This window comes from Rhinolophus sinicus, chromosome 2 (assembly GCF_057876585.1).
Source record: "Rhinolophus sinicus isolate RSI-liver-muscle chromosome 2, RSI-T2T, whole genome shotgun sequence".
NCBI lineage: Eukaryota > Metazoa > Chordata > Mammalia > Chiroptera > Rhinolophidae > Rhinolophus > Rhinolophus sinicus.
Window position 1 is genome coordinate 101120742 of NC_142502.1, and position 22496 is coordinate 101143237.

A 22496-nucleotide genomic window follows, 5' to 3' on the forward strand; every position below is an offset into this window, starting at 1 on the left:
TTTTATGATTTGCCTGATCCAAGAGCCACCGCAACCCAAGCAAACGGGGTGTGTGCCTGGACTCCAGCCACTCCCATCTCTCCTGGGAACTGCTCTAGAGCATCTCTGCTCACCTGAAAAACACACCAAGCCAGCTGGTTTGGCTGCCACTGTGATCCTTAGGGCAAAAGGGAGAAGAAAACACCAGGGGCTGGAGAGAAATCACATTTGATAGTGGAGTGGAGAGAAACATCTCTGAAAGGGCAATTCTCCATGGCCACTGACAATCAATTCAGGTCAAGATGCTGCCTGAAGCGTTACAAACACGGCTGCCTTTTCCTGTGTAACTAACATCTCCACCCTGGACCCGAATGGTACGACCCTGGTGCCTACTTCATTTTCCTGACAGCAAAAGACAACAACCAGATACTAGCTGCTAGAGGCATTTTCATTCAACAGCCCAAAATGACGCTGTGACTTCCCATCAGCTTGACAGAGCTCCTCTGCCAGGAAGGTGTATTAAAGGAAATCATTTGGAGCTCAGAAAATTAAATCAACATTGTATCAACCTAATTTTCTCAAGACGCTGATTCTAAGAGCCCTTTTGAGCTACCTGCTGGTACTGGAAAATGGGGGCGGGGGGAAGACATGGGAGAGAGAAACGACTAATGGCTAAAGGGGACTACACGCCAGTTTTGCCAACATAGAGAAAATAGGTGAAGCTGAAATGTTAAAGAACTCGGAAAAAAAAGTTTCTTTATTGAGTGAATAATCAGGGGAAGGAAGGTGAGTGAAGCAGAAACAGGTTTGGGAACAGCTGGCCCCTGGCCCCTTCACTATCAAAGAGAACTAACGTTCTAGAACTGGATAAAAATGTTTCAAAACCCTGATAATGCGAGAATGAAATTTCTTTTTTTCTTTCTCTGTCATCATAGAGGGTGTGTTTTCAGAGAAATGAGATGCAGCAGAGTAGAAAATCGTTTTGTTCTACCACTTCTTGAGGGGGGCCAAAGCCTGATTAACTATGATCTCACACAAAGCTTACTCGAAGAGACAGGGAGGGAAAGTGGCCACATCTGAAATCACAGGTCTTAGAGCTGGAAGAACTCTTCAGGGCCTCCTAGCCTGGCCCTCTGGCAGGTGGGTGGGGCTACTTGCAGAGATGAGGAGGCTGAGACCCACAGAGGGCATGAACTTCAGTGACACCACCTGCAATGTAGTAAGTGCTGCACTCCCTGCCCCCTTCTCTGAACACACAGCCTATGTTTTCAGACATGACATTGATTGTAAATAGACCATGAAAGGATCCAGATGCCCACATTTCGTTCAACTCTCCAACATTTCCCAGATCACTCCCGTCCCGTACCAGAAACAGCACCCAAATCAAATGTCACAAGTTTCCAATCAAAACATAAGTTCACTTTGAGGACTGTATACTCACCCTCATCCACTGTAGAAAGAAGGCGGGCTAAAGCTCCCTGGTGACAACTGGCCTCCATGTGCCAGTGAGCACCGGAAGGCTTTACAAACATCCCAGCCCTGCACCCTCCCAGCTCTCCCATCCACCAGAACGTCCAGAACACATGGGGAAAGGGGTCACATCAATCTCATTCAGAATGGAGTTCCTGGTGCCTAGCACTGAGCCTGGCAAACGGGGGGCTGGATAAGTGTATGTTCAATGACAGCAGAAGGAGAGCCCAGGCTCTTACTCATGGCCTCACCTCCCTGCTCCCCAGGCCTACAGATGTCACAGCTGCTGATTTTACCCAGGCATATCCCTGCCTGCCTCCAACTGGAGTGAGCAGCAGAATCTGCAGAGTTGGCTGGGACTTTGGGCCAGAAGCCCTCGAGACAGTGCTTCCGGGGGCAGTCCTGGGGCCACAGGAAGCCCTGTGGGACCCTATCGGAGGAGCTCCAAGCAAAATCTCTCTATCATAAAATACATTTCTAACACATAGCATTGCACAAATGGCAGTTTCTGAGCTACTGAGGCTTAACCCCATTTAACACTATGAATTCAGAAGCAGAATCTTGTTCTCACCCCGTAAGAGTCTCGCGGATTTGTAAAAATGTGATCAAACACAAAATCCATGTTAGCCATCTTCATTGCAGCCCTGCAACAAAGCAAGACAGAAAAGCGTGACTCAGTACCACATGAATGGAAAGCTGAGGCCAATCGTGGAACAGTCCATTGTGGCAGGCGGGGGGCGGGTAGGATGGGCGGGAGGGGATGTCAGCAAACCTATTTAGGAAGAAGACTCCTCGGATCATCTCGTAGGGATTGGCCCGGGTCCGAGCTCGCCGCATCTCCTCCCCATCCAGGATATCAAACACGCTCTGCCCAGAGAGAATCAGAACCTCAGGTGAGCACCACCCTCCACGGTGGCACAGGGCTCTTAAGAGCCTAAGGAACCCAACTCATAGCTCTCCTCTGTGTCCCAGTTCTAAAATGACCAGTTGTGTGACCCTAGACTCTGACCCTCAACTGCATCACCTATAAAATGGTAAAAAAAATAAAATATAAGCTCGCCCCTGGCACATGGTAAGTGGTTCATAAATGGCAGCTGTGGTTATGCACACGGCCGCCTCTGGGCATTGCAAATCCTCACAGCAAATCCGCTTCTCCACTCCACTCGACTTTCCAAGGGACCAGAGTTCTGATCTAAGGCTCACTCAACTGGGGCTCGCTCAGAGAGGGGAAACAACCCAAGACCAAGGTTTGCTGATGGCACCTACCACACAATAGGGATCCCTTCTCCCTCCTCCAATTTTCTCTGAAATCAAAAAGGCTCACTTCACATGGGTACCCGTCATTGTCAGGATATTCCCAACACTCTGCTTGCCAAAAAAATCAGCTCTATGAGGCTGGTCTGAGGCTTTGCTGCTTCTCCAACCCATTTCCTCCTCGGTTTCCTTGGCTTACTCTGCCCCAGGCAGTGTACTTCCGGCCCCACATCAGGCCATGAGACATCAGAGGAAGGCTACCATTCACCCAGTGTGTTAGGAGCTGCCCACTCACTATTCATTTAATTCTCACGGCAACCCTGGGAAGTATTTTCTCCCCATCTTAGAGATGAGGAAACTCAGAGAAGCTAAAGCAGCTGGCCCAACGTCACACAGCAAAAAAGTTGCAAAAACTAGGGTTTGAATTCAGGTCTATCTGATGCTAAAGAATGATTCCAAACCTTTCATTACACCACGGCCCTCAAGATTACAATGAACCAACCCAATGAGGTTAAATGGGTCCTTTCCTGGTTATTAACCACAGGGACCACACAACACTATAAGGCAGGTCCCCAGGGGAAAAAAAAAGGACACCTTGGAGAAATGTACAAGCTACCCATCTGACCCCCAGGAAAAATATCAGCTAAATTCAGCCCCCCACAACTGACTCAAAAGACCTGGAAAAGCCCCACACAGCCCCCCACAACAGTTTCCACCCCCAGTCCCAGCCACACAGCCTTACCTTACACTGCAGCACGCTGTGAAGCAGGTCTTCCCCACAGAACTCTGTTTCATCTTCAATGATCATCTTCCTCTACAGGGAGAAGAGAACAATCTGTAATGACCTTGTGTGACTGCATTTGGGGGGATGAATGGAGAAACTAGGGTCCCTGCCCAGGAACATCAACCCCTGAGGGCAGGACCGAGAAAGTCCTAAGTCCCTCTGGATGTGCTCTGAGATGCAGCAGCCCCCTGGGAGCGCTGACAGAGCCACATGGACTCGGGAATGCTGAGGCTGAGAAGAGTAAACAGGAAGGAGATGGTCAAGTTGTGTGTCCCTTGCGTGGGGGCAGAAGGATGGGACTGCCGCCTGTAACAGAAGCCTGTCCTTCAGCCAGGAAGCCTCTGCCTCTGGGATGAGTGTGAGCAGGACACCAGGAGCTGACCGGGTAGCTCACGAGGGCGCCTCACAAGGTGGCAAGTCCAACCTCACGTGTGAGGGAGGCTACCTCTGAACCAACCATGCTCACAGGGGGTGCTCCCAGGTCCTACACTTCAGAACCACTGCGGACCCCACAGAGCTTTTGTTTACGCAGGAGATATATATATATATCTACATCTCGAGGTTCATTATGACAAATTAAAACTGAGAACATTTAAAAATGTTTATTCCGTTTAAAAGAACAGTATGTTATGTTAACATAAATAACATTTTTATGAAAAATAACTGTATTTCCAAAAAAATATTTAGTGAGAAGAGTGGCATTGTCTTCAAATGGCACATTTTTGCAAATCTTTTAATATCTGGCTTAGTAGAAGACGGCTCGATTCTCCTGTCCACGTTTGCATTCCATTCGTTGTGATCTCACATGCCACAACCTCTGGAAAACTCTACTGGACACTTGTGAGAGACTTGGAGTGAAAAAGGCAAATAACATTTCGGTATCACTGTGAAATAACTTTGACCTTGCAGAGCTCCTGAAAGTATCCTGGACATCCCTGGGGGCCCCTACACTCTGAGGACAGCTCTCTGGACCGTCCTGATGTGGTAGCTATCTACTTTATTCTTACGATTTTCCAGAAGGACATTAAACAAATTCCCTTGCTAACAACTCCCTCATTACTTTCTGAGGGCAGGTACAGTGTCTTTTCATCTACCTGGAACAGTGCCCAGCAGTGACTAGGACGCACACAGATGTATAAAAAGCTCCTATAAAGAGCATCTGTGAGGAAAGTAAGTTATGCATGCTGGGTCGTTTTGCAAGTTAAATGATGAGGAGAAAAAAAACCCTCTCTGCCACATCTCCCAGGGGCTTATCTGTAAGCCCTTAAAACACCCTCTTGACACAGCTTTTTCCTGTCAGAAGGGTGAGATTCACATTTTTCACATGTGAATATACATACATACATATATACACACATACCAAACCCAAGGAGGAGAAAAGTCAGGAGATAAATGCCAACAATTCAGGGTACAGTTTCCCAAAATCTTACCTTCCCCACAACCATCCAATCGCTCATTTCCTGAGTGTCGGGAATTTCAGTGGTACATTCCGGGAACCACGACACCTGCTCACAGGCACTGGGCTACAAACAAAAGAGAAGCAAGTCAGTCAGGTGAGACAGACCCTTGGGACTATGCCCCACGTCGTCAGGGCTTCCCCAAAACAATCAAGAGGGACTCAGAGAGAGATAGTAGGACGGGTCTCAGAAGCTGAGGCCAAATGCAGTACTCAGACATGAGACTTGAGAGCCAGAATTCTGAAGTTTAATGTCTGAAGGCCAGGTCCAATTCTGGCTTGAATACCTAGACACTTCCCAAACCTTCAAAGTGTCTTTCATTTGTTCCAAATGAAAGGTTGTTTTATTTCTTGATGAATACCTACTAAGGCTAGGTACTCAGAAGGCAGAGTTAAAGAGACATGGTCCTGGTTCCAGGAGGCCTACAAACGGAGCAGGAGGGACACAGAGAAGTACACATAGGACATGTGTCTGCGGTAAGGTAGTTACATCAAGAAAACTCAATGCAATGAGTCTCACCTCCTGATGCCTTTCAAAGTGTTATTCACAAAATAAGTAGGATTCCGCACCTATTCCTTCCAAGACAGAGCAGAAACTGGCATCTCTCAGGCTGTTTCCTCTTAATTTTTTTACTTTCCTTATCAAGCCTAAACAGTGGTTTCAACCTGGCTATATTTTAGGGTCATCTGCAGTCCTTTTACAAAGTACTGATGCCTGGGCCCCATCCTTAAATTATATGGTTCTGTTGGTCTGCGGTGGCAACCGGGTATAAGCCCGTTTTTAGAAGTCCCCAGATGATTCTGATGTGCAGCTGGGGCTAAGCTCACTGGGCTGGAGAGACACGGACTGTGAAACCTAAAAGGTGGCTCACCCGCATGGCAGCTCCCCACAGTCCCTCCCGAGCAGGCACAGAGAAGATATTCACCATTGCAAATTGAAAAATTGTGGTTCAAGGTAATATTACACGCTCTGAAAGGCATAAAATGGTATCACAATGCAAGGTCTCGAGGGCAAGCCAACCACCATCAACTGAGAAAAAGTTTAAAAGAAAAATTACTGAAGCTTTCGTCAGTGAATCTGGCAGTGAATCATGGCTTCTCCCCTTGGTCAAATCACCACCTTTAAACATAAATGGTTGTGATTTATAAACTCTTAAAAAGAAACAAAGCTCATCTATGCTTTAGATGCCCCTTTGGAGAGAAAACGCAGGCTCCATCTGTCTCCCCATGGAAGTCTGAACATGAAGGCTACCTGCAAAGTGGGCTTTGTCCGCAGCTTCCAACCTGGTACTCTACGTTCCTGGGCGCAGCAGTCACTGAGCATGCTCCCTGGGGCGACTCCAGGAATGGATAATGACCTCAGGCCACCCAGACTCATCTACCTCAAGGAAGTGGCCACCATGTGATAGTGAAGCCAAACTCTTAACCAAAAGATAGGGCAGTTTTTTGTAAGAGGAACACTGAACTCTGGTAGATGGTGATTAAGACAGCCCTGCCTCAAAAAAAAAATTCAGTAGCCTGTCTCCATTAAAAGCAGAGATTTTATGGGCAAATTTCATTTTTCAAGTTCAGCAGAGTTAGTTCTAATTCTGCACCACTGAGAGAATTGGGACTCTACTTGTTTTCACACAGACGAAGACACGGAAAGCACCAAGTATTTTTGAGGTAGAAACCTACATCTAGCACCCAACTACAAATATTTACCCTATTTTGCACCGTCTCATCTGCTACCCTGCCTGTGTCGTCTCCTCACAACTACAAGGCGACACAGTAGGACCCCCCCAGGACCCATTAGCTCTTGGCTCGTCAGCATCTTACTCTGAAGCCTTATTAGGCTTTTATCATGCACAGGTTCACAGGAGTTTTTCCTGAACTAGAACATCAGAGAGACAAATAAAATATCAATTTTCCAGAGTTCAGAGCCACATATGAAGTTAAATTACAGCAACTATGTAGAAGACTAGACATTTGTGTTCTATTTTCTCTACTTTCAACTCTGTAATGCTAATATTTCACCATTATTTTTAGGTGCTTTTATTATACCTACTTTAAATCCTTTGTGGAATAAGGTAGGACATATGAGTAAATAAATGAATAGCATCTCAACATTGTGCCATGAAAAGGGATAAGAGTCTCTTGGTATTCAGGCTTAAAACAAACTGGTACCCAAGTAGGTAAGCAGACTAAACCCAGAATAAAAAAGCCACATGGAATAAACAAACACCTGTTTGACACCAGAACATCATAAACCTGTGGAGAATGGAGAGATGGCAACTAATCCAGTCACTCACACAAGGGGAGAGTGGGTTCTCACTGAATCTTTTCAGCAGAGGGAACGCACTACCTGATGAGGTATCTGATCTTGGGCACTAGTGGAAAGCTGCAGCTATTAAAGTTCTTTGTGGAGACACACTCTGCCTTCCAGCATCTTCTACCTACTGATCTTAGATAGTCGTATATAAAGCAACAGGAAACAAATCCACATCCTATCATATCCACAGCCCCACCCCCAATGCAACCCCAGTCTTCTGTTTTCCATCTGGGCATTCCTAGGACCTTCCATGTAAGAAACTAGCTCAATCCCCACTAAGCACGGTCATCATACGGCCTCTGGAGGCTTCTAATCTGTTACCATGACTACTTAAAGGCACGCATCCAAAAATACAAGTGGCTTTCCCGCCTCCTCCTCCCCATCCCAGTTACCTCTGGCTCGTCTCGCCAGTCCACGTTCAACTCCTGGTCAAAGCCTTGCAACGTCAGGCCCAAGCCTCTTCGACCTTTCTGATTAGAGGTTTCAACGATGTCCTTCCGACCCTGGCTGTATTTACCCAACCCTTCACCTTCCCTGAAGCCCATTTTGGCCTGAAAGAGAGAAGTAAAGGAACATTCATAGAAACAAACATAATCATGGAGCAGTTCTATAAATAAATAGACATTTATTTAGCCCCTATCATGTGCCAGACATTGTGCTAAACCCTAAGAAATATAGAGGAGTAAGGCCTAAAGCTTTCCCTCTAGCCTAATGAAGAAGCATGAATAAGTAACTGAGGGCCGTCTATTCTGGAGGTGAAGGTCTAGGGCAATCAGAGGTTGGATAAATGAGAAGGGACCTCACAGCTGTAATTAAATGTACCAGGAGAACCTAATGAATCTCATTGAACAACTACCCTTCCAACTAATGTGTCTGATTAAGTGAGAAGTAGATCTACAGCAGGGTTGATAAAGAGAACGTAATTTAAAATGGAACCACTTTAAGTGGCAACTTCTACCTTACCCTCAGCTGGTCAAACAGCCTTACCAGGCAAAGACAATGAGGGTCTCGAGGAAGCCAAATCAAGAGATGAACTGAAAAATAGCTTCATGTAAAACTGAGGTATGTAAAGTATTATAAGATCCAGGACAGAATCATTTTTTTAAATGTCACAACTGTCTATAAGCTCATGCTGAACTCTTGAGTCACTGGACCCAGTTACATGCCCCAAAAATCAGAGACCCAAATCCCAAACCACACAGATCTTAAGAAGTGCAATCCTAAGAAGATCTGACTCCCCCTAGAGGGCCTATGGAAGGGGCATTACCAGCTCAAGAGCTGGATGGAATTCCTACCGTAGCCACAAATCTTTCCCCAGGTCAAAGAGGCTGAGTGAGTCACAAACCTCCCCATCCTCCACTTCCCCAAAATTTGTGACCCCCAAACTACAATCCTGATTATGACTTTAGAAGTGGCAGTTCTCATTCTTAATTCACGCCCTCCAGGAGTCCAAGTTTCATTTATTCAACTAGTGTTCATTATACATGCATTGCACGTACAAAGTTCATTAAGTGACCCAGGGTCAAATGTATTCTCTATCTCTTACTATGTAATTGTGAGTAAATCACTAAAAGTTCCTAACTGTACTCGACACACAATGGGAACTCAAAAATATCAGTTTTTGCTTCCCATCCTTTCAATTTCTTCCCCTACAAAACTGGGATAGTAATACCTTCCTCACAGGGTTGTCTGAAGATTAAATAATGTATATGAAAAATCACTTTTCTCCTTGTTATACCAATACAGGTTCCCTTCTCTCACTCTGCTGCTGGAGCTTTAGAAACCCACCCCCAGCGCTGACATACCATAAGCTTCTGGGAGACGCTGTTATACATGGAATAGCGAGAAGACGTTCCCTCCACGAGGGAGTCTGCTTTGAAGGCATCATCGAAAGGGTCAGAGCTGCGCTGCTTCCCCTCAGTCTCGCTGTCCGACCCGCTTAGGCTTGTGGTAGATACTGGAAAAGAAAAACGGAAAATGTTTTGCTGAGTTTGTGGCACAAAATAGCTTCCAGAAGTCCAAGTTTCATTTATTTAATTAGTGTTCACTATGTATGCATTGCACGTACAAAGTTCATTAAGTGACCCAGGTCAAATGTATTCTCTATCTCTTACTAACTATGTAATTGTAAGTCACTAAAAGTTCCTAACTGTACTTGACACACAATAGGAACTCAAAAATATCAGTTTTTGTTTTCCATCCTTTCAATTTCTTCCCCTACAAAACTGGGATAGTAATACCTTCCTCACAGGGTTGTTTGAAGATTAAATAATGTATATGAACTTGGGGAATATAATCAATAATGTTGTAAAGATTTTGTAGGGTATCCAATGGACACTTGTCTCGTTAGGGAGACCATCTCAGGGAAGATGTAGATGCCTGACCACTGCACTGTACACCTGAAGCTGAACAATAATGAATGTCAACTACAACTTCATATATATATATATATATATATATATATATACACACACACACACACACACACACACACACACGCACGCACATATATATATGTGCGTGTGTGTATATACTTACAAGAACCGGAGTACAGCATTAGGAATAGAGACAGTGGAAATGTAATGGCTCTGTGCGATGTCAGAGGGGTAGTGGATGGGGGGAGGGGGTTCACACAGTGTGAGGGATATAAATGATGAACATCTATTACTTTGTTTTGTGCACCTAAAACTAATAAAAAAAAATAATAATGTATATTAAAGGACATTGTTAAATATAAAATGTATTTATTGAAGATGCAATTGTCAGCTTCTGATTGTTTCATCTCCTAGTTTCCTTTGTTTTCAGTCCTTCAAACTTCCAGTTAAGAGGGTGGGTCTATAGCACAGACTCAGAGAAGAGCTGGCTCACAGGCAGAGAAAAGGGAGAAGAGAAGAGGGAGGGGAGCAAAGGGAAGGAAGGAAAAAGGAAGAGGAGGAAAGAGAAGAAGGACAGGGAGGGGCATGCTGACAGAGGAGCTGCACCTGGGCACTCCTGGGGGAAGCTGGTGGCCCAAGTGAGCTAAGCCATTATCTTCATGGTCAACAACCTTGCTGCCAAAGGACGCCGAGTGAGACCCCCCTTAGCAGCTGCCAGATGTCGTGGGTTACCTGTCTCCTGGTCCAAAGCAGGCTGCTCCACAGTCTAGCTATTCACCGTGACTGGCTCTTTCCCTCTCCTTTATAGGTAGGTGAATCTCTTAACTTGAAAGCTATTTCAACTCAGTGTAATTTCACTCAGGTAGTTTCTCAAACAAACCCACCCAACTTTGGACATTGACTGTATCTCAGAAATTTGGTTAACTATTTCTACATATTCCCATTGAAAATGGTACAAATACCAAGCAAGGAGGCACGCAGAACAGGAAATGAAGGTGGTGGTGTCCAATCTGATCCCAAGGCTTGAGAAGTTATATAGCACTCAACAGTATACACATCTTATTAATATGTTATCGTGCTTATTTAAGAATAAAATAAAAAATGTTTCAAGTTATGTGTGTTGTTCTTTCAAAGATCTATTATTGTTAGGATAGAAATGCTTATTATTTAGACCTCAATACTTAATAAACTGAACTGCTAGGTATTTGTTTTGGCCTGGGGCATGATGAAAAAGTTATGGTGGCACTGAGGGTCCAAGACCCAAGAACACTTGTGAACCCGTGCCCTGTGTACTGAAATGGACAGATCACCCAGGACATTGTCACGTGAATAAGAGGAGAGCGAGGTCATATGCATGAGCATGGCGTCTGAACTCCTGTGACTATAGAAGCAAAATAAGAATATGTATTCTTACTTTTTATAATTGCAAAAAGACCTTTTGGAAGGAAAAACATATAAGAAGACCAAAAAAATTGATTATCTACACATTATCCAGGCATGGAGACAGAATACTAAAATGATTACTTGGAACAAGTGACAGTGAAAGAAGTTAAACTTTACATTTTTATATCACTAGAGTTTATACTGAATATCTTTTTATAGTTTATTTATGAACCACGTGAGCAACTATCTGTTAAAACTTAAAACATTAAAAAAACACATACACACAAACACGGACTTAGCGATACGACACAATCCCTTTAAGAAAGTACAGAAACTCATAGACACAGACAATAGTTTAGTGGCTGCCAGAGGGTAAGGGGGGTGGGGGGTGGGGGGTGGGAGATGAGGGTAAGGGGGATTGAATATACGGTGATGGAAGGAGAACTGACTCTGGGTGATGAACACACAATGGGATTTATAGATGATGTAATACAGAATTGTACACCTGAAATCTATGTAATTTTACTAACAATTGTCACCCCAATAAATTTAATTAAAAAAAAAAAGAAAGTAAGTCCCTGAGAAGAGATGAGTCAAAGCTTTGGAGGCAGTGAGGAGAGGTGCAGAGGGCAGCCAGCAAAACAATTCTTTATACACCCAGATGGTCACTACTCAGGTATTCATAACTTGAGGACTACGATACATCGTAACTCTAAAGCCCATCTGCACACCCATTTCCCCACGAGACACCAGCTGGCTAAGGGCTGACATTGTAGAAGAGCGACGCCTTCCCAGCACCCAGGCCTGAGTCTGCCTTCCACTGTGCTCCAGCAGCACAGTATTCACACCATCAGCTCGCACTCATCGCATTGCCTGGAAGCCAGCTGCTGGCACATGCCACTCCACTGGACAGGGTCACTCCCAGAGATCAGGAACTGTGTCACAGTCAGCTTTGCATCTCCCACACCTGGACTGAGGCTGTCCACTTCACAGAAATTAAGTGCTCACTGGAGTGCATTTAAAGGACTCTCAGCCAGTTGTCATCTTTGCTAAGCACCAGCTAAGGGTACAGCTCCGTACAACACCTTGTACGGTAGCGCAAGAGGTTTAGCCCTCAGAAATACAAGGATTCGTGTCATACATTTGTTCAAACCCACAGCGCATACAACACCAATAGCGAACCAGAATGTAAACCATGGACTCTAGGTGATAACGAACTCTGGGTGACAATGATGTGTCAATGTGGATTCATCAGTTGTAACAAATGTACCCTCTGGTGAGATTATGTTGCTAATGGGGGAGGCTATGCATGGGTGAGGGCAGGGGGAAGAGGAGATACCTTTGTACTTTCCTTTAATTTTGCTGTGAACCTTAAACAACTTTAAAAAAAATGAAGTCTTTAAAAAGAAATTTTTTTTAAAGGTAAAACAACAAAAAGTTTAAGCAGGGATGGAATACCTATATCCTAAAAGAGAACTGGGCCTTCCTTAGACTATTACTTAGCAGCCCCCTTTCCCTGTAGGCTGAAATAAGGCACCTGTCAGATCTGCCAATATTGTTTAATAGATCAGACAACGTTGGTTCAGGACCTGCTCTATAAGAGGTCCATCCTATATGCAATGGGGTACTATCCAAAAGTAACAATCCTACCCTCAGAGGGCTCAAAAATCTAATAGCTAAGATAAATATGCATTTTTAAGGATATAACATTTTGCAAAAGAAGGAAAAAGCTGGTAAACATGTGTGAAAAAATTAGAATAAACTTAAGATGAACATACCTGGCTCCTAAGCAGTTAGCAAGGAGGGACGGGGGTGAGCACGCAGGTGTATGAGGCCCCTGGGCTGCCCTCCCCGTTAGGTGGCTGCCCAATTCCCTTAACAAGCAGCCGACTTGTTTCCATGGACCAGACCTATGCAGCACACGGCAGAGTGCCAGCGTGCCGCTCGGAAGGAAAGACCTAGGATGTTAACAATGAGTAACCATGGAAACTGAGGTGAAGTGATATTTATTTTCTGTTTTGCACTTTTCTGCATTTTCTATGTGAGAAATAAGAATATATTAGTTTGAAAATGAAGGTTAAAAAATAATAATAAAGCTATAGAGAAATGAAGTACCATTCTAAGCTTAGGAAGGGATTGGTTTCTTTCCAGAGAAATCTTCAGAGGACAGCAGATCTGAGGGAAAGACCTCCTGGGGGGTGTAGACTAGGCCCCGGCCTTTCATCTCTCACCGCCCATACAGAGGAGAGAGATGAGCTCTGAAAGTGCCCACACGCTAAAGAACCACCCTCCAAAGGTGCAGGTTCTCTCTGCACAGTTGCTTCCATGCCTTCCACCTGTACTGCCTAGTGTAGAAAAAGGAGGTGTCAGGAGCGTGGGCAGCTCCGAGCACGGTCCTCAAGTTTCCAGGGATCCAGGGATCCTAAAGTTTCCTTCTGGGCAGCCCAGGGATCCAGGGTCCTGATTAACCAGAAGCTATAATGTTAAATCAGTTATAGGATTCCTTTCACCAGCTGTCTGGGGATTCATAGGTATGTCTATGAAAAGCTTGGGGAAACCTGGTATCTCCTCAAAGGAGCATATGCACTGGGTCCAGCTCTAGGGAGGTGCCAGGCAGTCAGCTTTGCTTGAAGACCCATTAACCAGCACCCATCAACAGTATGAGCATCCTTCCTGGGCATGCAGGGTTCCTGCCACCCTCAGATCTCAGAGATTTTTTTGTTTTCTTTGTCTTCATAACATTTTTGGACCAAAATGACAGAAAGAAACAAATTTGGGTGGAAGGTTCATCAGGCAAATCAGTGGTGACTCTAGTGCAAAATTCCAACACCCGACTCTGACACAAAGATCTTTCCACCCATTCCTCTTCCCTAGGTATCACCTAATGTACAGCTGTCCTGTCCAGGTTCTGAGAGTGAGGCTGATGGAGGCTCAAATACCATCCTACTAGGCGTTACTTCGTGAGATCAAGAAGCATGCTGGGTAAACAGACTGGCCTTACTTCTCTTTTATTCTGTGTGGTATTAGAAGCCGATTCCTAGCCTGACATGATTTAGGACAAAGTCCCCCAGATCGCTCCTGATGTCCGCAAACTACCACAGCCTCTAGTCATTTTTACCCCTGGGCCTTGGGGGGCCACTCTTGTCAGATGAAAAGGAGACAATTGTTGTGGCTGTAGCAAAAAGTAAAGAGGAGCTCTTGTAATGAGGATATAAATTAACAGGAGTAATAAGGTCAGTCTATTAAAACCATTCATTTCATTAAGAACTTGCCCAAGCTGGGCGGCATTCCCATTTACCTCCCAGGAGCTCCCCTTCTAAAACCTACCAGAGCCCAAAAGACTGGAGTTTTCACTTAAGATTTCTTCTCTACTTGATAGAGATCATTACCCTTAAGTGATTTTAAAGAAGAAAGGTTCACTTTATAGAAGAATCTGAGGTTTTCCAGTGATTGACAAAATTTTTTACGTGGCAACAGAACAGGAGGGCAAACATGCCAAGACTAGAAACGACAGTGACAACACACAAGGCGGGCAGATCCAACCACTAGTGACCAAGGTGAGCAGCACAAAGACACAGAAGAATAAATTATGGATTTTAATAAACATCCGATCCTGCCTAACAATTGCTGTGGAATACACTCATTCCTGTTTAAAGACTCAATTTCCCCCTCATGCCAGACAAATGGTAACTCGTTAGAGCAATTTAAACAGATACCGATAAAGGAAGTTTTTGATTAAGGTCATGAATCTGGGCTGACAGGAAAGCAATGGTGTTTCAGGGAAAATAGCCTATTTAGGGAAGAAGGAAACCTGGTAGAGGGAAGGGCACTTTAGTGGTGCCGGAGAAGGACCCTGGCAACTTCCAAAGCAGCACGCTGTGGGAGGGCCCAGCGCCCAGCCTGGATGCACAGCTCAGGAGAAAAGGTAATTGTCTTGGGGTCTCTATCAGTTTCCCTGTGAGAAACAACCAAAACAAAACAAAATGATCTTCATCTGTCTTTCCTTACTTCGAAAGGTTGCTATTTAATAGCAATTTTCCAAGAGTTTATTTAGGCTTGAAAATGCCTTCAAACTCCCCTTAAAATATTCAAAAGACCACAAGATTCTACGGTGGCCATGACAACAACATCCTTTTTCTTCCTTACTGTAGTCAGATGTCAGTCTCTGACCTGGCAATGCAGCAGCTACCTTGTCAATAATGTAAAATAAACAAACGGATTAAACTAAATAGATCTATTAATGAGTCATCGAATTGATTTAACAGAGGAAGCACAAACAAGGCCCAGACAGACAGAAATAGTAACTGTTTGTTTTTCTAATTGTACTCCCTAAAGAGCATTCTTCAATCATCCACTTGAACAGTATGTCCAAGTAGAAGTGGTTGGAACAAAAGGAAACACACCTGCTTTAATGCCATGACTTGAATAGGAAAGCGGCACAGAGATCTCAGGGGACATGCAGTTTCTGGCAAGACAGTAAACTACCAGGGCACACCGTCCGGAGAATGCCCGAGAGCAGCCAATACAGAACAGAGGTGATATAAATGCTACATATTAATGAAATGACCTTCTGTGGACTGGAAGACGGATAGGCAAAATGAGAGAGGGGAAGTATTTTAAGCTTCTTGGGAAAGATAGTACTGTTGCCTCCTATCAATTCTATTCAGTAAATATTTACTGAGCATTTACTCCATGCCAGGCATGGGGCTGGGGGGCAGGGGGACACAGGAAGCAACCTTGCTGATGAAGACACAGACTCTCGCCTTCAGAGTTAATGTGGAGCTGCTCTTTCCTAAAATAAGTTGACCCAGGGAAATCTTGCAATGTTTACTTGCCTCTGCCTCCTGCCTCATTCTTTGCAAATGAAAGGGACCAAACGGTCTATTGCCAGATGCATACCAGGTACTGGCCACCTCTAGATTTCATTCTGTACACAAGACAGCAAGTCAATCCTGAGTCACATAGTGCTATTTCCAGAAAAGGTTAAAGCTATTTGGTACAATTAAAGGGAGTCTGTGAGGGGGAGGGAGGTAATTTCAATTCACAACCACATTTTATTTTTAAATTTTTTATTTATTTAAGTGTGTTTTTCCAGGACCCATCAGCTCCAAGTCAAGTAGTTGTTTCAATCTATTTGTGGAGGGGGCAGCTCACAGTGGCCCATGTGGGGATTGAACTGGCAACCTTGTTGTTAAGAGCACCGCTCTAACCAACTGAGCCATCTGGCCACCCCCTACAATCACATTTTTAAAAGCTTCAAATTTAGGGCTTGCCCGGTGGCTCAGGCAGTTAGAGCTCCATGCTCCTAACTCCGAAGGCTGCCAGTTCGATTCCCACATGGGCCAGTGGGCTCTCAACCACAAGGTTGCCAGTTCAATTCCTCGACTCACGCAGGGGATGGTGGGCAGCACCCCCTGCAACTAAGACTGAACATGGCACCTTGAGCTGAGCTGAAGCAGAGCTCCCGGATGGCTCAGTTGGTTGGAGCGCATCCTCTCAACCACAAGGTTGCCAGTTCAACTCCTGCAAGGAAAGGTGGGCTGTGCCCTCTGCAACTAGCAACGGCAACTGGACCTGGAGCTGAGCTGTGCCCTCCACAACTAAGACTGAAAGGACAACAAGTTGAAGCTGAACCGCACCCTCCACAACTAAGATTGAAAGGATAACAACTTGACTTGGAAAAAAAAGTCCTGGAAGTACACACTGTTCCCCAATAAAGTCCTGTTCCCCTTCCCCAATAAACAAAATCTTTTTAAAAAAAAAGCTTCAAATTTAAATCAGACTGGTTCCCTTGATAGGTCCAAGGTCCTTAACTATATATATATATGATAGATATATATACACACACACAGACATACATGTACATGTGTGTGTGTATATATGCACACATACATATATATGCACGTGTGTATATATACACACATACATATATGTATATATGTGTGTACACACACACACACACACACACACACACACTTACCTTCATCTACCTAGGAGTTGTCCTCTCTGTACTTCAAGATGATACTTGAGAGCAAATGATCCCCAAGATTCACTTGGAACTAGATCCTGCCACCACCTGAGTGTCATTTATTCCCCAGACACACTCTCCGTTTTTAGCTTGTAGGCCCCTCTCCCCTAAACCCCAGAGCCCTACCAACGGAGACCTTCCCAAGCTGCTCAAATGTCAGGTGAGAACCAAAACTCCTTTTCCTCAACAGTCCCAGAACAAATGCACCTGATATGTTTTACCCTCCCACTTAGTAAACTTACTGACATATAGCTTTTCTCACCTCCCCTGGGATTTACTGTGACAACTTTAAAGGTATACATATCTCCACACACAAGGTTATAAGAGAGTCTCCTACCCAGCCAGGACCAAAGCCACAACAAATGCTTTATTAGCTGTGCCATCTGCCAAGCTTCTCCTCTCTGGACCAGCTTCTCAGTACAGCTGATGAGTAAGGCTGCCCTTCAATTAGCCTACCACTTGTGAATAAACTGTATTTTCTACCATCCTCAAAGGATGCTTTACACCCATTCAGTTACCAATCTGTTACCAAATTTCATTCCAATTTACCAGTGACCCAGCAGATGATCCAAAAGGCAGGATAGCTGGTGTATTGGGTTAAAAGTGTCCCCCAAAAGGTCATGTCACCCAGCACCTGGGAACGTGACATCTGAAAATCTCAGATGTAATCAAATTAAGACGAGGTCATACTATATTATGATGTGCCCTAATCTAATGACCAATGTCGTTGTAAGAGGGAAATTTGAACACAGAAACCCGCAGAGGCAGAGACAGGAGTTATGCTGCCGTAAGCCAAGGAACACCAAGGACTGCCAGCCACCAGCAGACATTAGACGAGGCAACAAAGGATTCTTTTCAAGAGCCTTAGGAGGGAGTCTGGCCCTGCTGACACCTTGATTTCAGACTTCTAACCTCCGGAACTGTGGAGAATAAATTTCTGTTGTTTTACCCACCCAGTTTGTGGTAATTTGTTATAGCAGCCCTAGGAAATTAATACAACTGGCAAGTCAAGGTAAATGCAAATGGAGCTCCTTTCTGATTGGCTGGTACTTGAGGCAAGCTCCTAGACACTTGACAACTTCTCACAGAAAGCATTTGTGGAAACTGTGAATGTCCAGAACTAAAAAAACAGGCAAAGCAAAATGCTACTTCCAAGCAGGTCAGTGAAATCCTTTGAGCTTAATGCAAACAGTGAATACAGGGCTGTGCCAATTGATTTGGGTGTTTCTGATCACAACTGCTGAGGGAACTGAGAAAACAGAATGCAAAAACCTGAGGGCAATTAGGCCAGATCACTGCAGCAGAGAGCCTCAGGGTCATTAAAAACGATTAAAAGCACAGAACACTCAATGCTCACCACTACAGGCGTACCTGGTTTCATTGCACTTTACTTTATTTCACTTCACAGATTTTTTTTTTTACAAATTAAAGGCAAGACCCTCCACCAGCAAAATGATTATGACTCACTTTATTGCAGTGGTCTGGAACGAAACTCGCAGTATCTCCGAAGTATGCCTGTACTTCCACCTGTTTTATGGCAGCAAAAGAGTGCCACCTACTGAAGGACCGGCAACAGAATTAAGGCATTTCTATAAAAATTCCAGTTTTTATTTAAAACAAGTTCTCCACTCCTATTAGGAGAATGGCAGAAGGGAAGAGAGTCTACAGCCAACCTATCTCTGTAGAATTTGCCTAATTTTCCTCAAGGGGCAGTGGACTGTATTCTGCCCAATTCAAGTTCCAGGGAGTCAAATAACCAGATGACCAGTGGCCTCAGAGCACATAGGCAAGCATACCTTTTGCTGCATGATTGACAGAGGAGGGAGGTTCATCGTCGGACGTAGAGCTGAGGCTCAGGGCAAGCTCTGCAACTCTTTTCTTCTGCTTCTTGAGAGGGGCAGTGCATTCTGGATCATTTCTCCTCTTCATTGTTACTGCAACCAACCATAAACCCAGACAATCAGCTGCCCATGTCAGAGCCATTAGGATCAGCACAGGGATTCCAAAGTATAAATCGTAAGTGGGATGGGTTTGGGCCACTCCAAACAACTTATCGTGCCAGCACTTGAATAACCTCTTCCTCAAAATGAGGTCCAATGAGGATGCTAGCCAAGCTCTGGTTTTCAAAAATAGCTGTTAGTTTTACTGGAAAATGTGGGACTCACAGACCCAGATGCCTCTGGGTCATTGGTGTCAGAAACCAAAAAGTCATGGATCAACTCCACAAGCCACAGGCGGAAAATGGCTTTGGGTACTTGTTATCCCATACTTTTGATGCCACACTGGCCATGTGTGACAATGTACACTGGAAATTTATTATGCAACCTAATGAATATTAACCAATATTTCCACGGTGAAGGGACCTTCCCAGAATGATTGTTCCATCACTGTTATTACTTTACCAGGACAATTAAGAGATTACATAATATGATACGAATACTGGTTTTTGGTTGACTTCAGGATGTTTGAAAACAAAGAATTGGGAAAGTTTTTAACCAGAGTAAGGAATGGAAGCTGAGGTTGACTTAGGTTGACTTAGGACGGAGGAAACAGAACAGTGGGAAACTTACTGGGACCGGAGGTAACCACAGCATAGGGCTTAGGTACAAAAACAGTAATTTTAAGAACAGGAACCCACCTCCACAAAAAAAAAAAAAAAAAAAAAGAGTGGAAACAGGCAGGCACCATGTCACCATCATCTGTGCCCACGGGGAGGTACATGAGAGGTAAGCATGAGAAAAAAAATAAGATGGAACAAATAATTATGAGATCTATAATCTTAAGAAATGGCCTAGTGAAAGAGCAAGCAAGAGTAGTAGTGAATACAGTGTGGTTTATACACAACTGATTGGCCATAAGAGGACTCAGAAGAGAAAGGACTCCAAACGTTGGCGCAAACAGGTGGGTGACCGGCTGGACTGCAATCCTTGGGGGAGGGGAGGTTTGGGGGCACAAGAACAGGCTTATAGTATGAGTCACCGCAGCAAGTGAGCAATAAAATCCAAAGATACCACTGATCCCGCCGACCTCACAAAACCCTGAATCACGTGTTTCACTTCTCTCCAGTTCAAGGATGAGCCAGTCAAGCCAATGCATAATCTCATCCTTCCTAAGGAGGCAGCCTCCAGGCACATAGGGGCTTCCTGGGGCAGTAGGAAGCACAGAAGTCGCTGTACAAACAGAACGCAAGACCAAGTGGGGCCACATTTCACTTTAAACCTCAGTCTTACTATGCCCTCCACCTTCCACCGCCAAAGGTCCATAACAAGAGCAAAACGGCCCCTCTAGTTCTTAGCGACTGTGGGGGCGACTGGAAGCCGGGAAAACTTAATCTGGACAGTGTTGGGGTGGGTGCACGTAAAGGCACAGTTGTGTGAAAGGCAGGAGATGCTGATGCTCCTCTCCAAACCACCTTAGATCTGAGCCTTCCAAATCACCTAATCCAGCCCTCTCATTTTCCACTGGAAAAAACTGAGGCCCTAGAGGTGAAGGCCGCCCAGCTAACTGGTGCCCAGCTCAAGTGACCTACACAGGCCACAAAAATGTGCTCTGGCAGGGAACTTCTAAGTAGAAGGCAGAAGGCCTGTCTACCTGCGGCTTTTCCAGGGAAGGGGTTCAAATCCCCTCTCCAGTACTCGCTCCCTGGGCCTCGGTTTCGCACTACCACCCTTATTCATGGAGGGAAGAGATGAGCTCCCATCTCCCTGGACCGGTCTCTTCACATGAAGGTAACGTGAGTGTGTGAATGTACGCGCAGAGACGTTATGTCAGCGGCAGCTCGGGCTCCGGGGAGCTGGAGCAGCGGGGTGGGGGGAAGGGAGGAAGGGAGAGAGAAGCCAAGGAGGCGGCTAGGGGTGGGGGGCCGAGGCGGCGGTGGAGGGGAGGATGGTGAGCCCGCGCGCCCGCCCGCTCGCTCCCCCCGGGCCGCGCGTCGGCACTCACACTGAGGGGAGAGGGCAAGCTGCCAGGGAGCGGAAAAGGGGGGGGTCAGGCCGCCGCTGCCGCCGCCGCTGCCGCCGCCACCAGGCCTGGCCCTGCCGCTGCCAGAGCCGCGGGCTCCTCCCTCAGTTTCGTTTCCCAAGCCAGCCCGGGTCCGCCGGCCGCGCCGTCGCACTCCGGTCCCGCCCTACGGGCAGCGCAGTTTGATGACGTCACGGGGCCCGACTCCCTCCGCCCATCCAGGTCCCGACCCCGGGGAAGACCTCTCCGCTTCTGGCCCGCCCCCCCCCCCCAACCCGGGCGGTCCTAGGCGCCTGCGCGATAGAACCAGCCCCCGAAAGGATACAAAAGCAAAACTATATGTAACCAAGTACCTTCTCTTCCAGCTTTGGGGTCGAAAAACAAATACAAAAATTAAAAGGGCCAGGTGCTGTTACATCACTTCATCTCATTATTAGCTTCATTTTACAAATTAAGAACAAGTTTAAAGAGGTAGATGGTAAACTCATCGAGGGCAGAAACCCAGTCTTCATGTTCACAGATGTATTCCCAACATCCAGCAAATAGTGACATCCTCAACAGACGTTGAACGAAGGTCGGGAAGAAACAAGGAATACTGCCGTTGGTATCTTATCATATGGCTTCCCATCTGAAACCCTTCTAATTTTCAAGCCAATATGGCCAAAAGTCTGCAGAATATCCTCAGTCACTTTACACCCAAAATTCAAATCTGACCTTACGTTCTCCCATAAGCCTACTCTTTTTCCAGTGAATGACACCATTATTCTTTCTGTTCCAAACAGAAATCTGAGGAAGTGACATCTCCTTCATTTTCCAACATACACTCCAATATACACTCCACTGAGTTTACCTCCTAATTATTTATCAAATCTATCCATTCTTCTCCATCCCCATTGCCACTACCCATGCACTCACCATCTCTCACCAGGATTTCTCCAATAATCTCCAAATCATCGTGCCTCTCTCCAGTCATGATCCCTCTAGTGCATTCTCCATTAAACCAAAGTTTTATGTTATGTTATGTATCAATGGTATATATAAATTATATCTCCATAAAACAATAAAAAAAGAAGTAAAAAAAGAGAACATGGGAGAATATCTTTGCAGAATTGGAATAGACAAAGATTTTCTTTTTTTTTACAAAGGACCAGAGAGCATTAATCAGAAGAAAAAAATTGATAAATAGACTTTGTCAAAACAAAAAGCTTCTGGGCCGGCCCGGTGGCTCAGGCGGTTGGAGCTCCATGCTCCTAACTCCGAAGGCCGCCGGTTCGATTCCCACATGGGTTAGTGGGCTCTCAACCACAAGGTTGCCAGTTCAATTCCTTGAGTCCCGCAAGGGATGGTGGGCTCTGCTCCCTGCAACTAAGATTGAACACGGCACCTTGTGCTGAGCTGCTGCTGAGCTCCTGGATGGCTCAGTTGGTTGGAGTGTGTCCTCTCAACCACAAGGTTGCCGGTTCAACACCCACAAGGGATGATGGGCTGCGCCCCCT

At 45.3% G+C, this 22496-nt stretch overlaps 1 protein-coding gene across 2 annotated transcripts in view; it reads right to left on the reverse strand.

Annotated features, from left to right (window-relative positions):
* The window catches only part of CMTR1 (cap methyltransferase 1), a 45474-nt gene extending 24310 nt beyond the window's left edge, over positions 1-21164 (reverse strand). Inside the window, exons 1-8 of one of the 2 annotated variants that reach the window (XM_019718410.3) lie at positions 20983-21164; positions 18837-18974; positions 9060-9211; positions 7647-7805; positions 4918-5010; positions 3446-3517; positions 2222-2316; positions 2021-2093 (exon numbers count right to left, since the gene is read on the reverse strand). In XM_019718410.3, coding sequence (XP_019573969.2) covers positions 2021-2093; positions 2222-2316; positions 3446-3517; positions 4918-5010; positions 7647-7805; positions 9060-9211; positions 18837-18969 — 777 coding nt within the window. In that variant the 5' untranslated portion in view covers positions 18970-18974; positions 20983-21164. The remainder of the gene's footprint in view (positions 1-2020; positions 2094-2221; positions 2317-3445; positions 3518-4917; positions 5011-7646; positions 7806-9059; positions 9212-18836; positions 18975-20982) is intronic. The other variant, XM_074332884.2, reaches the window with a different exon arrangement.
* Positions 21165-22496: the final 1332 nt, after the last annotated feature.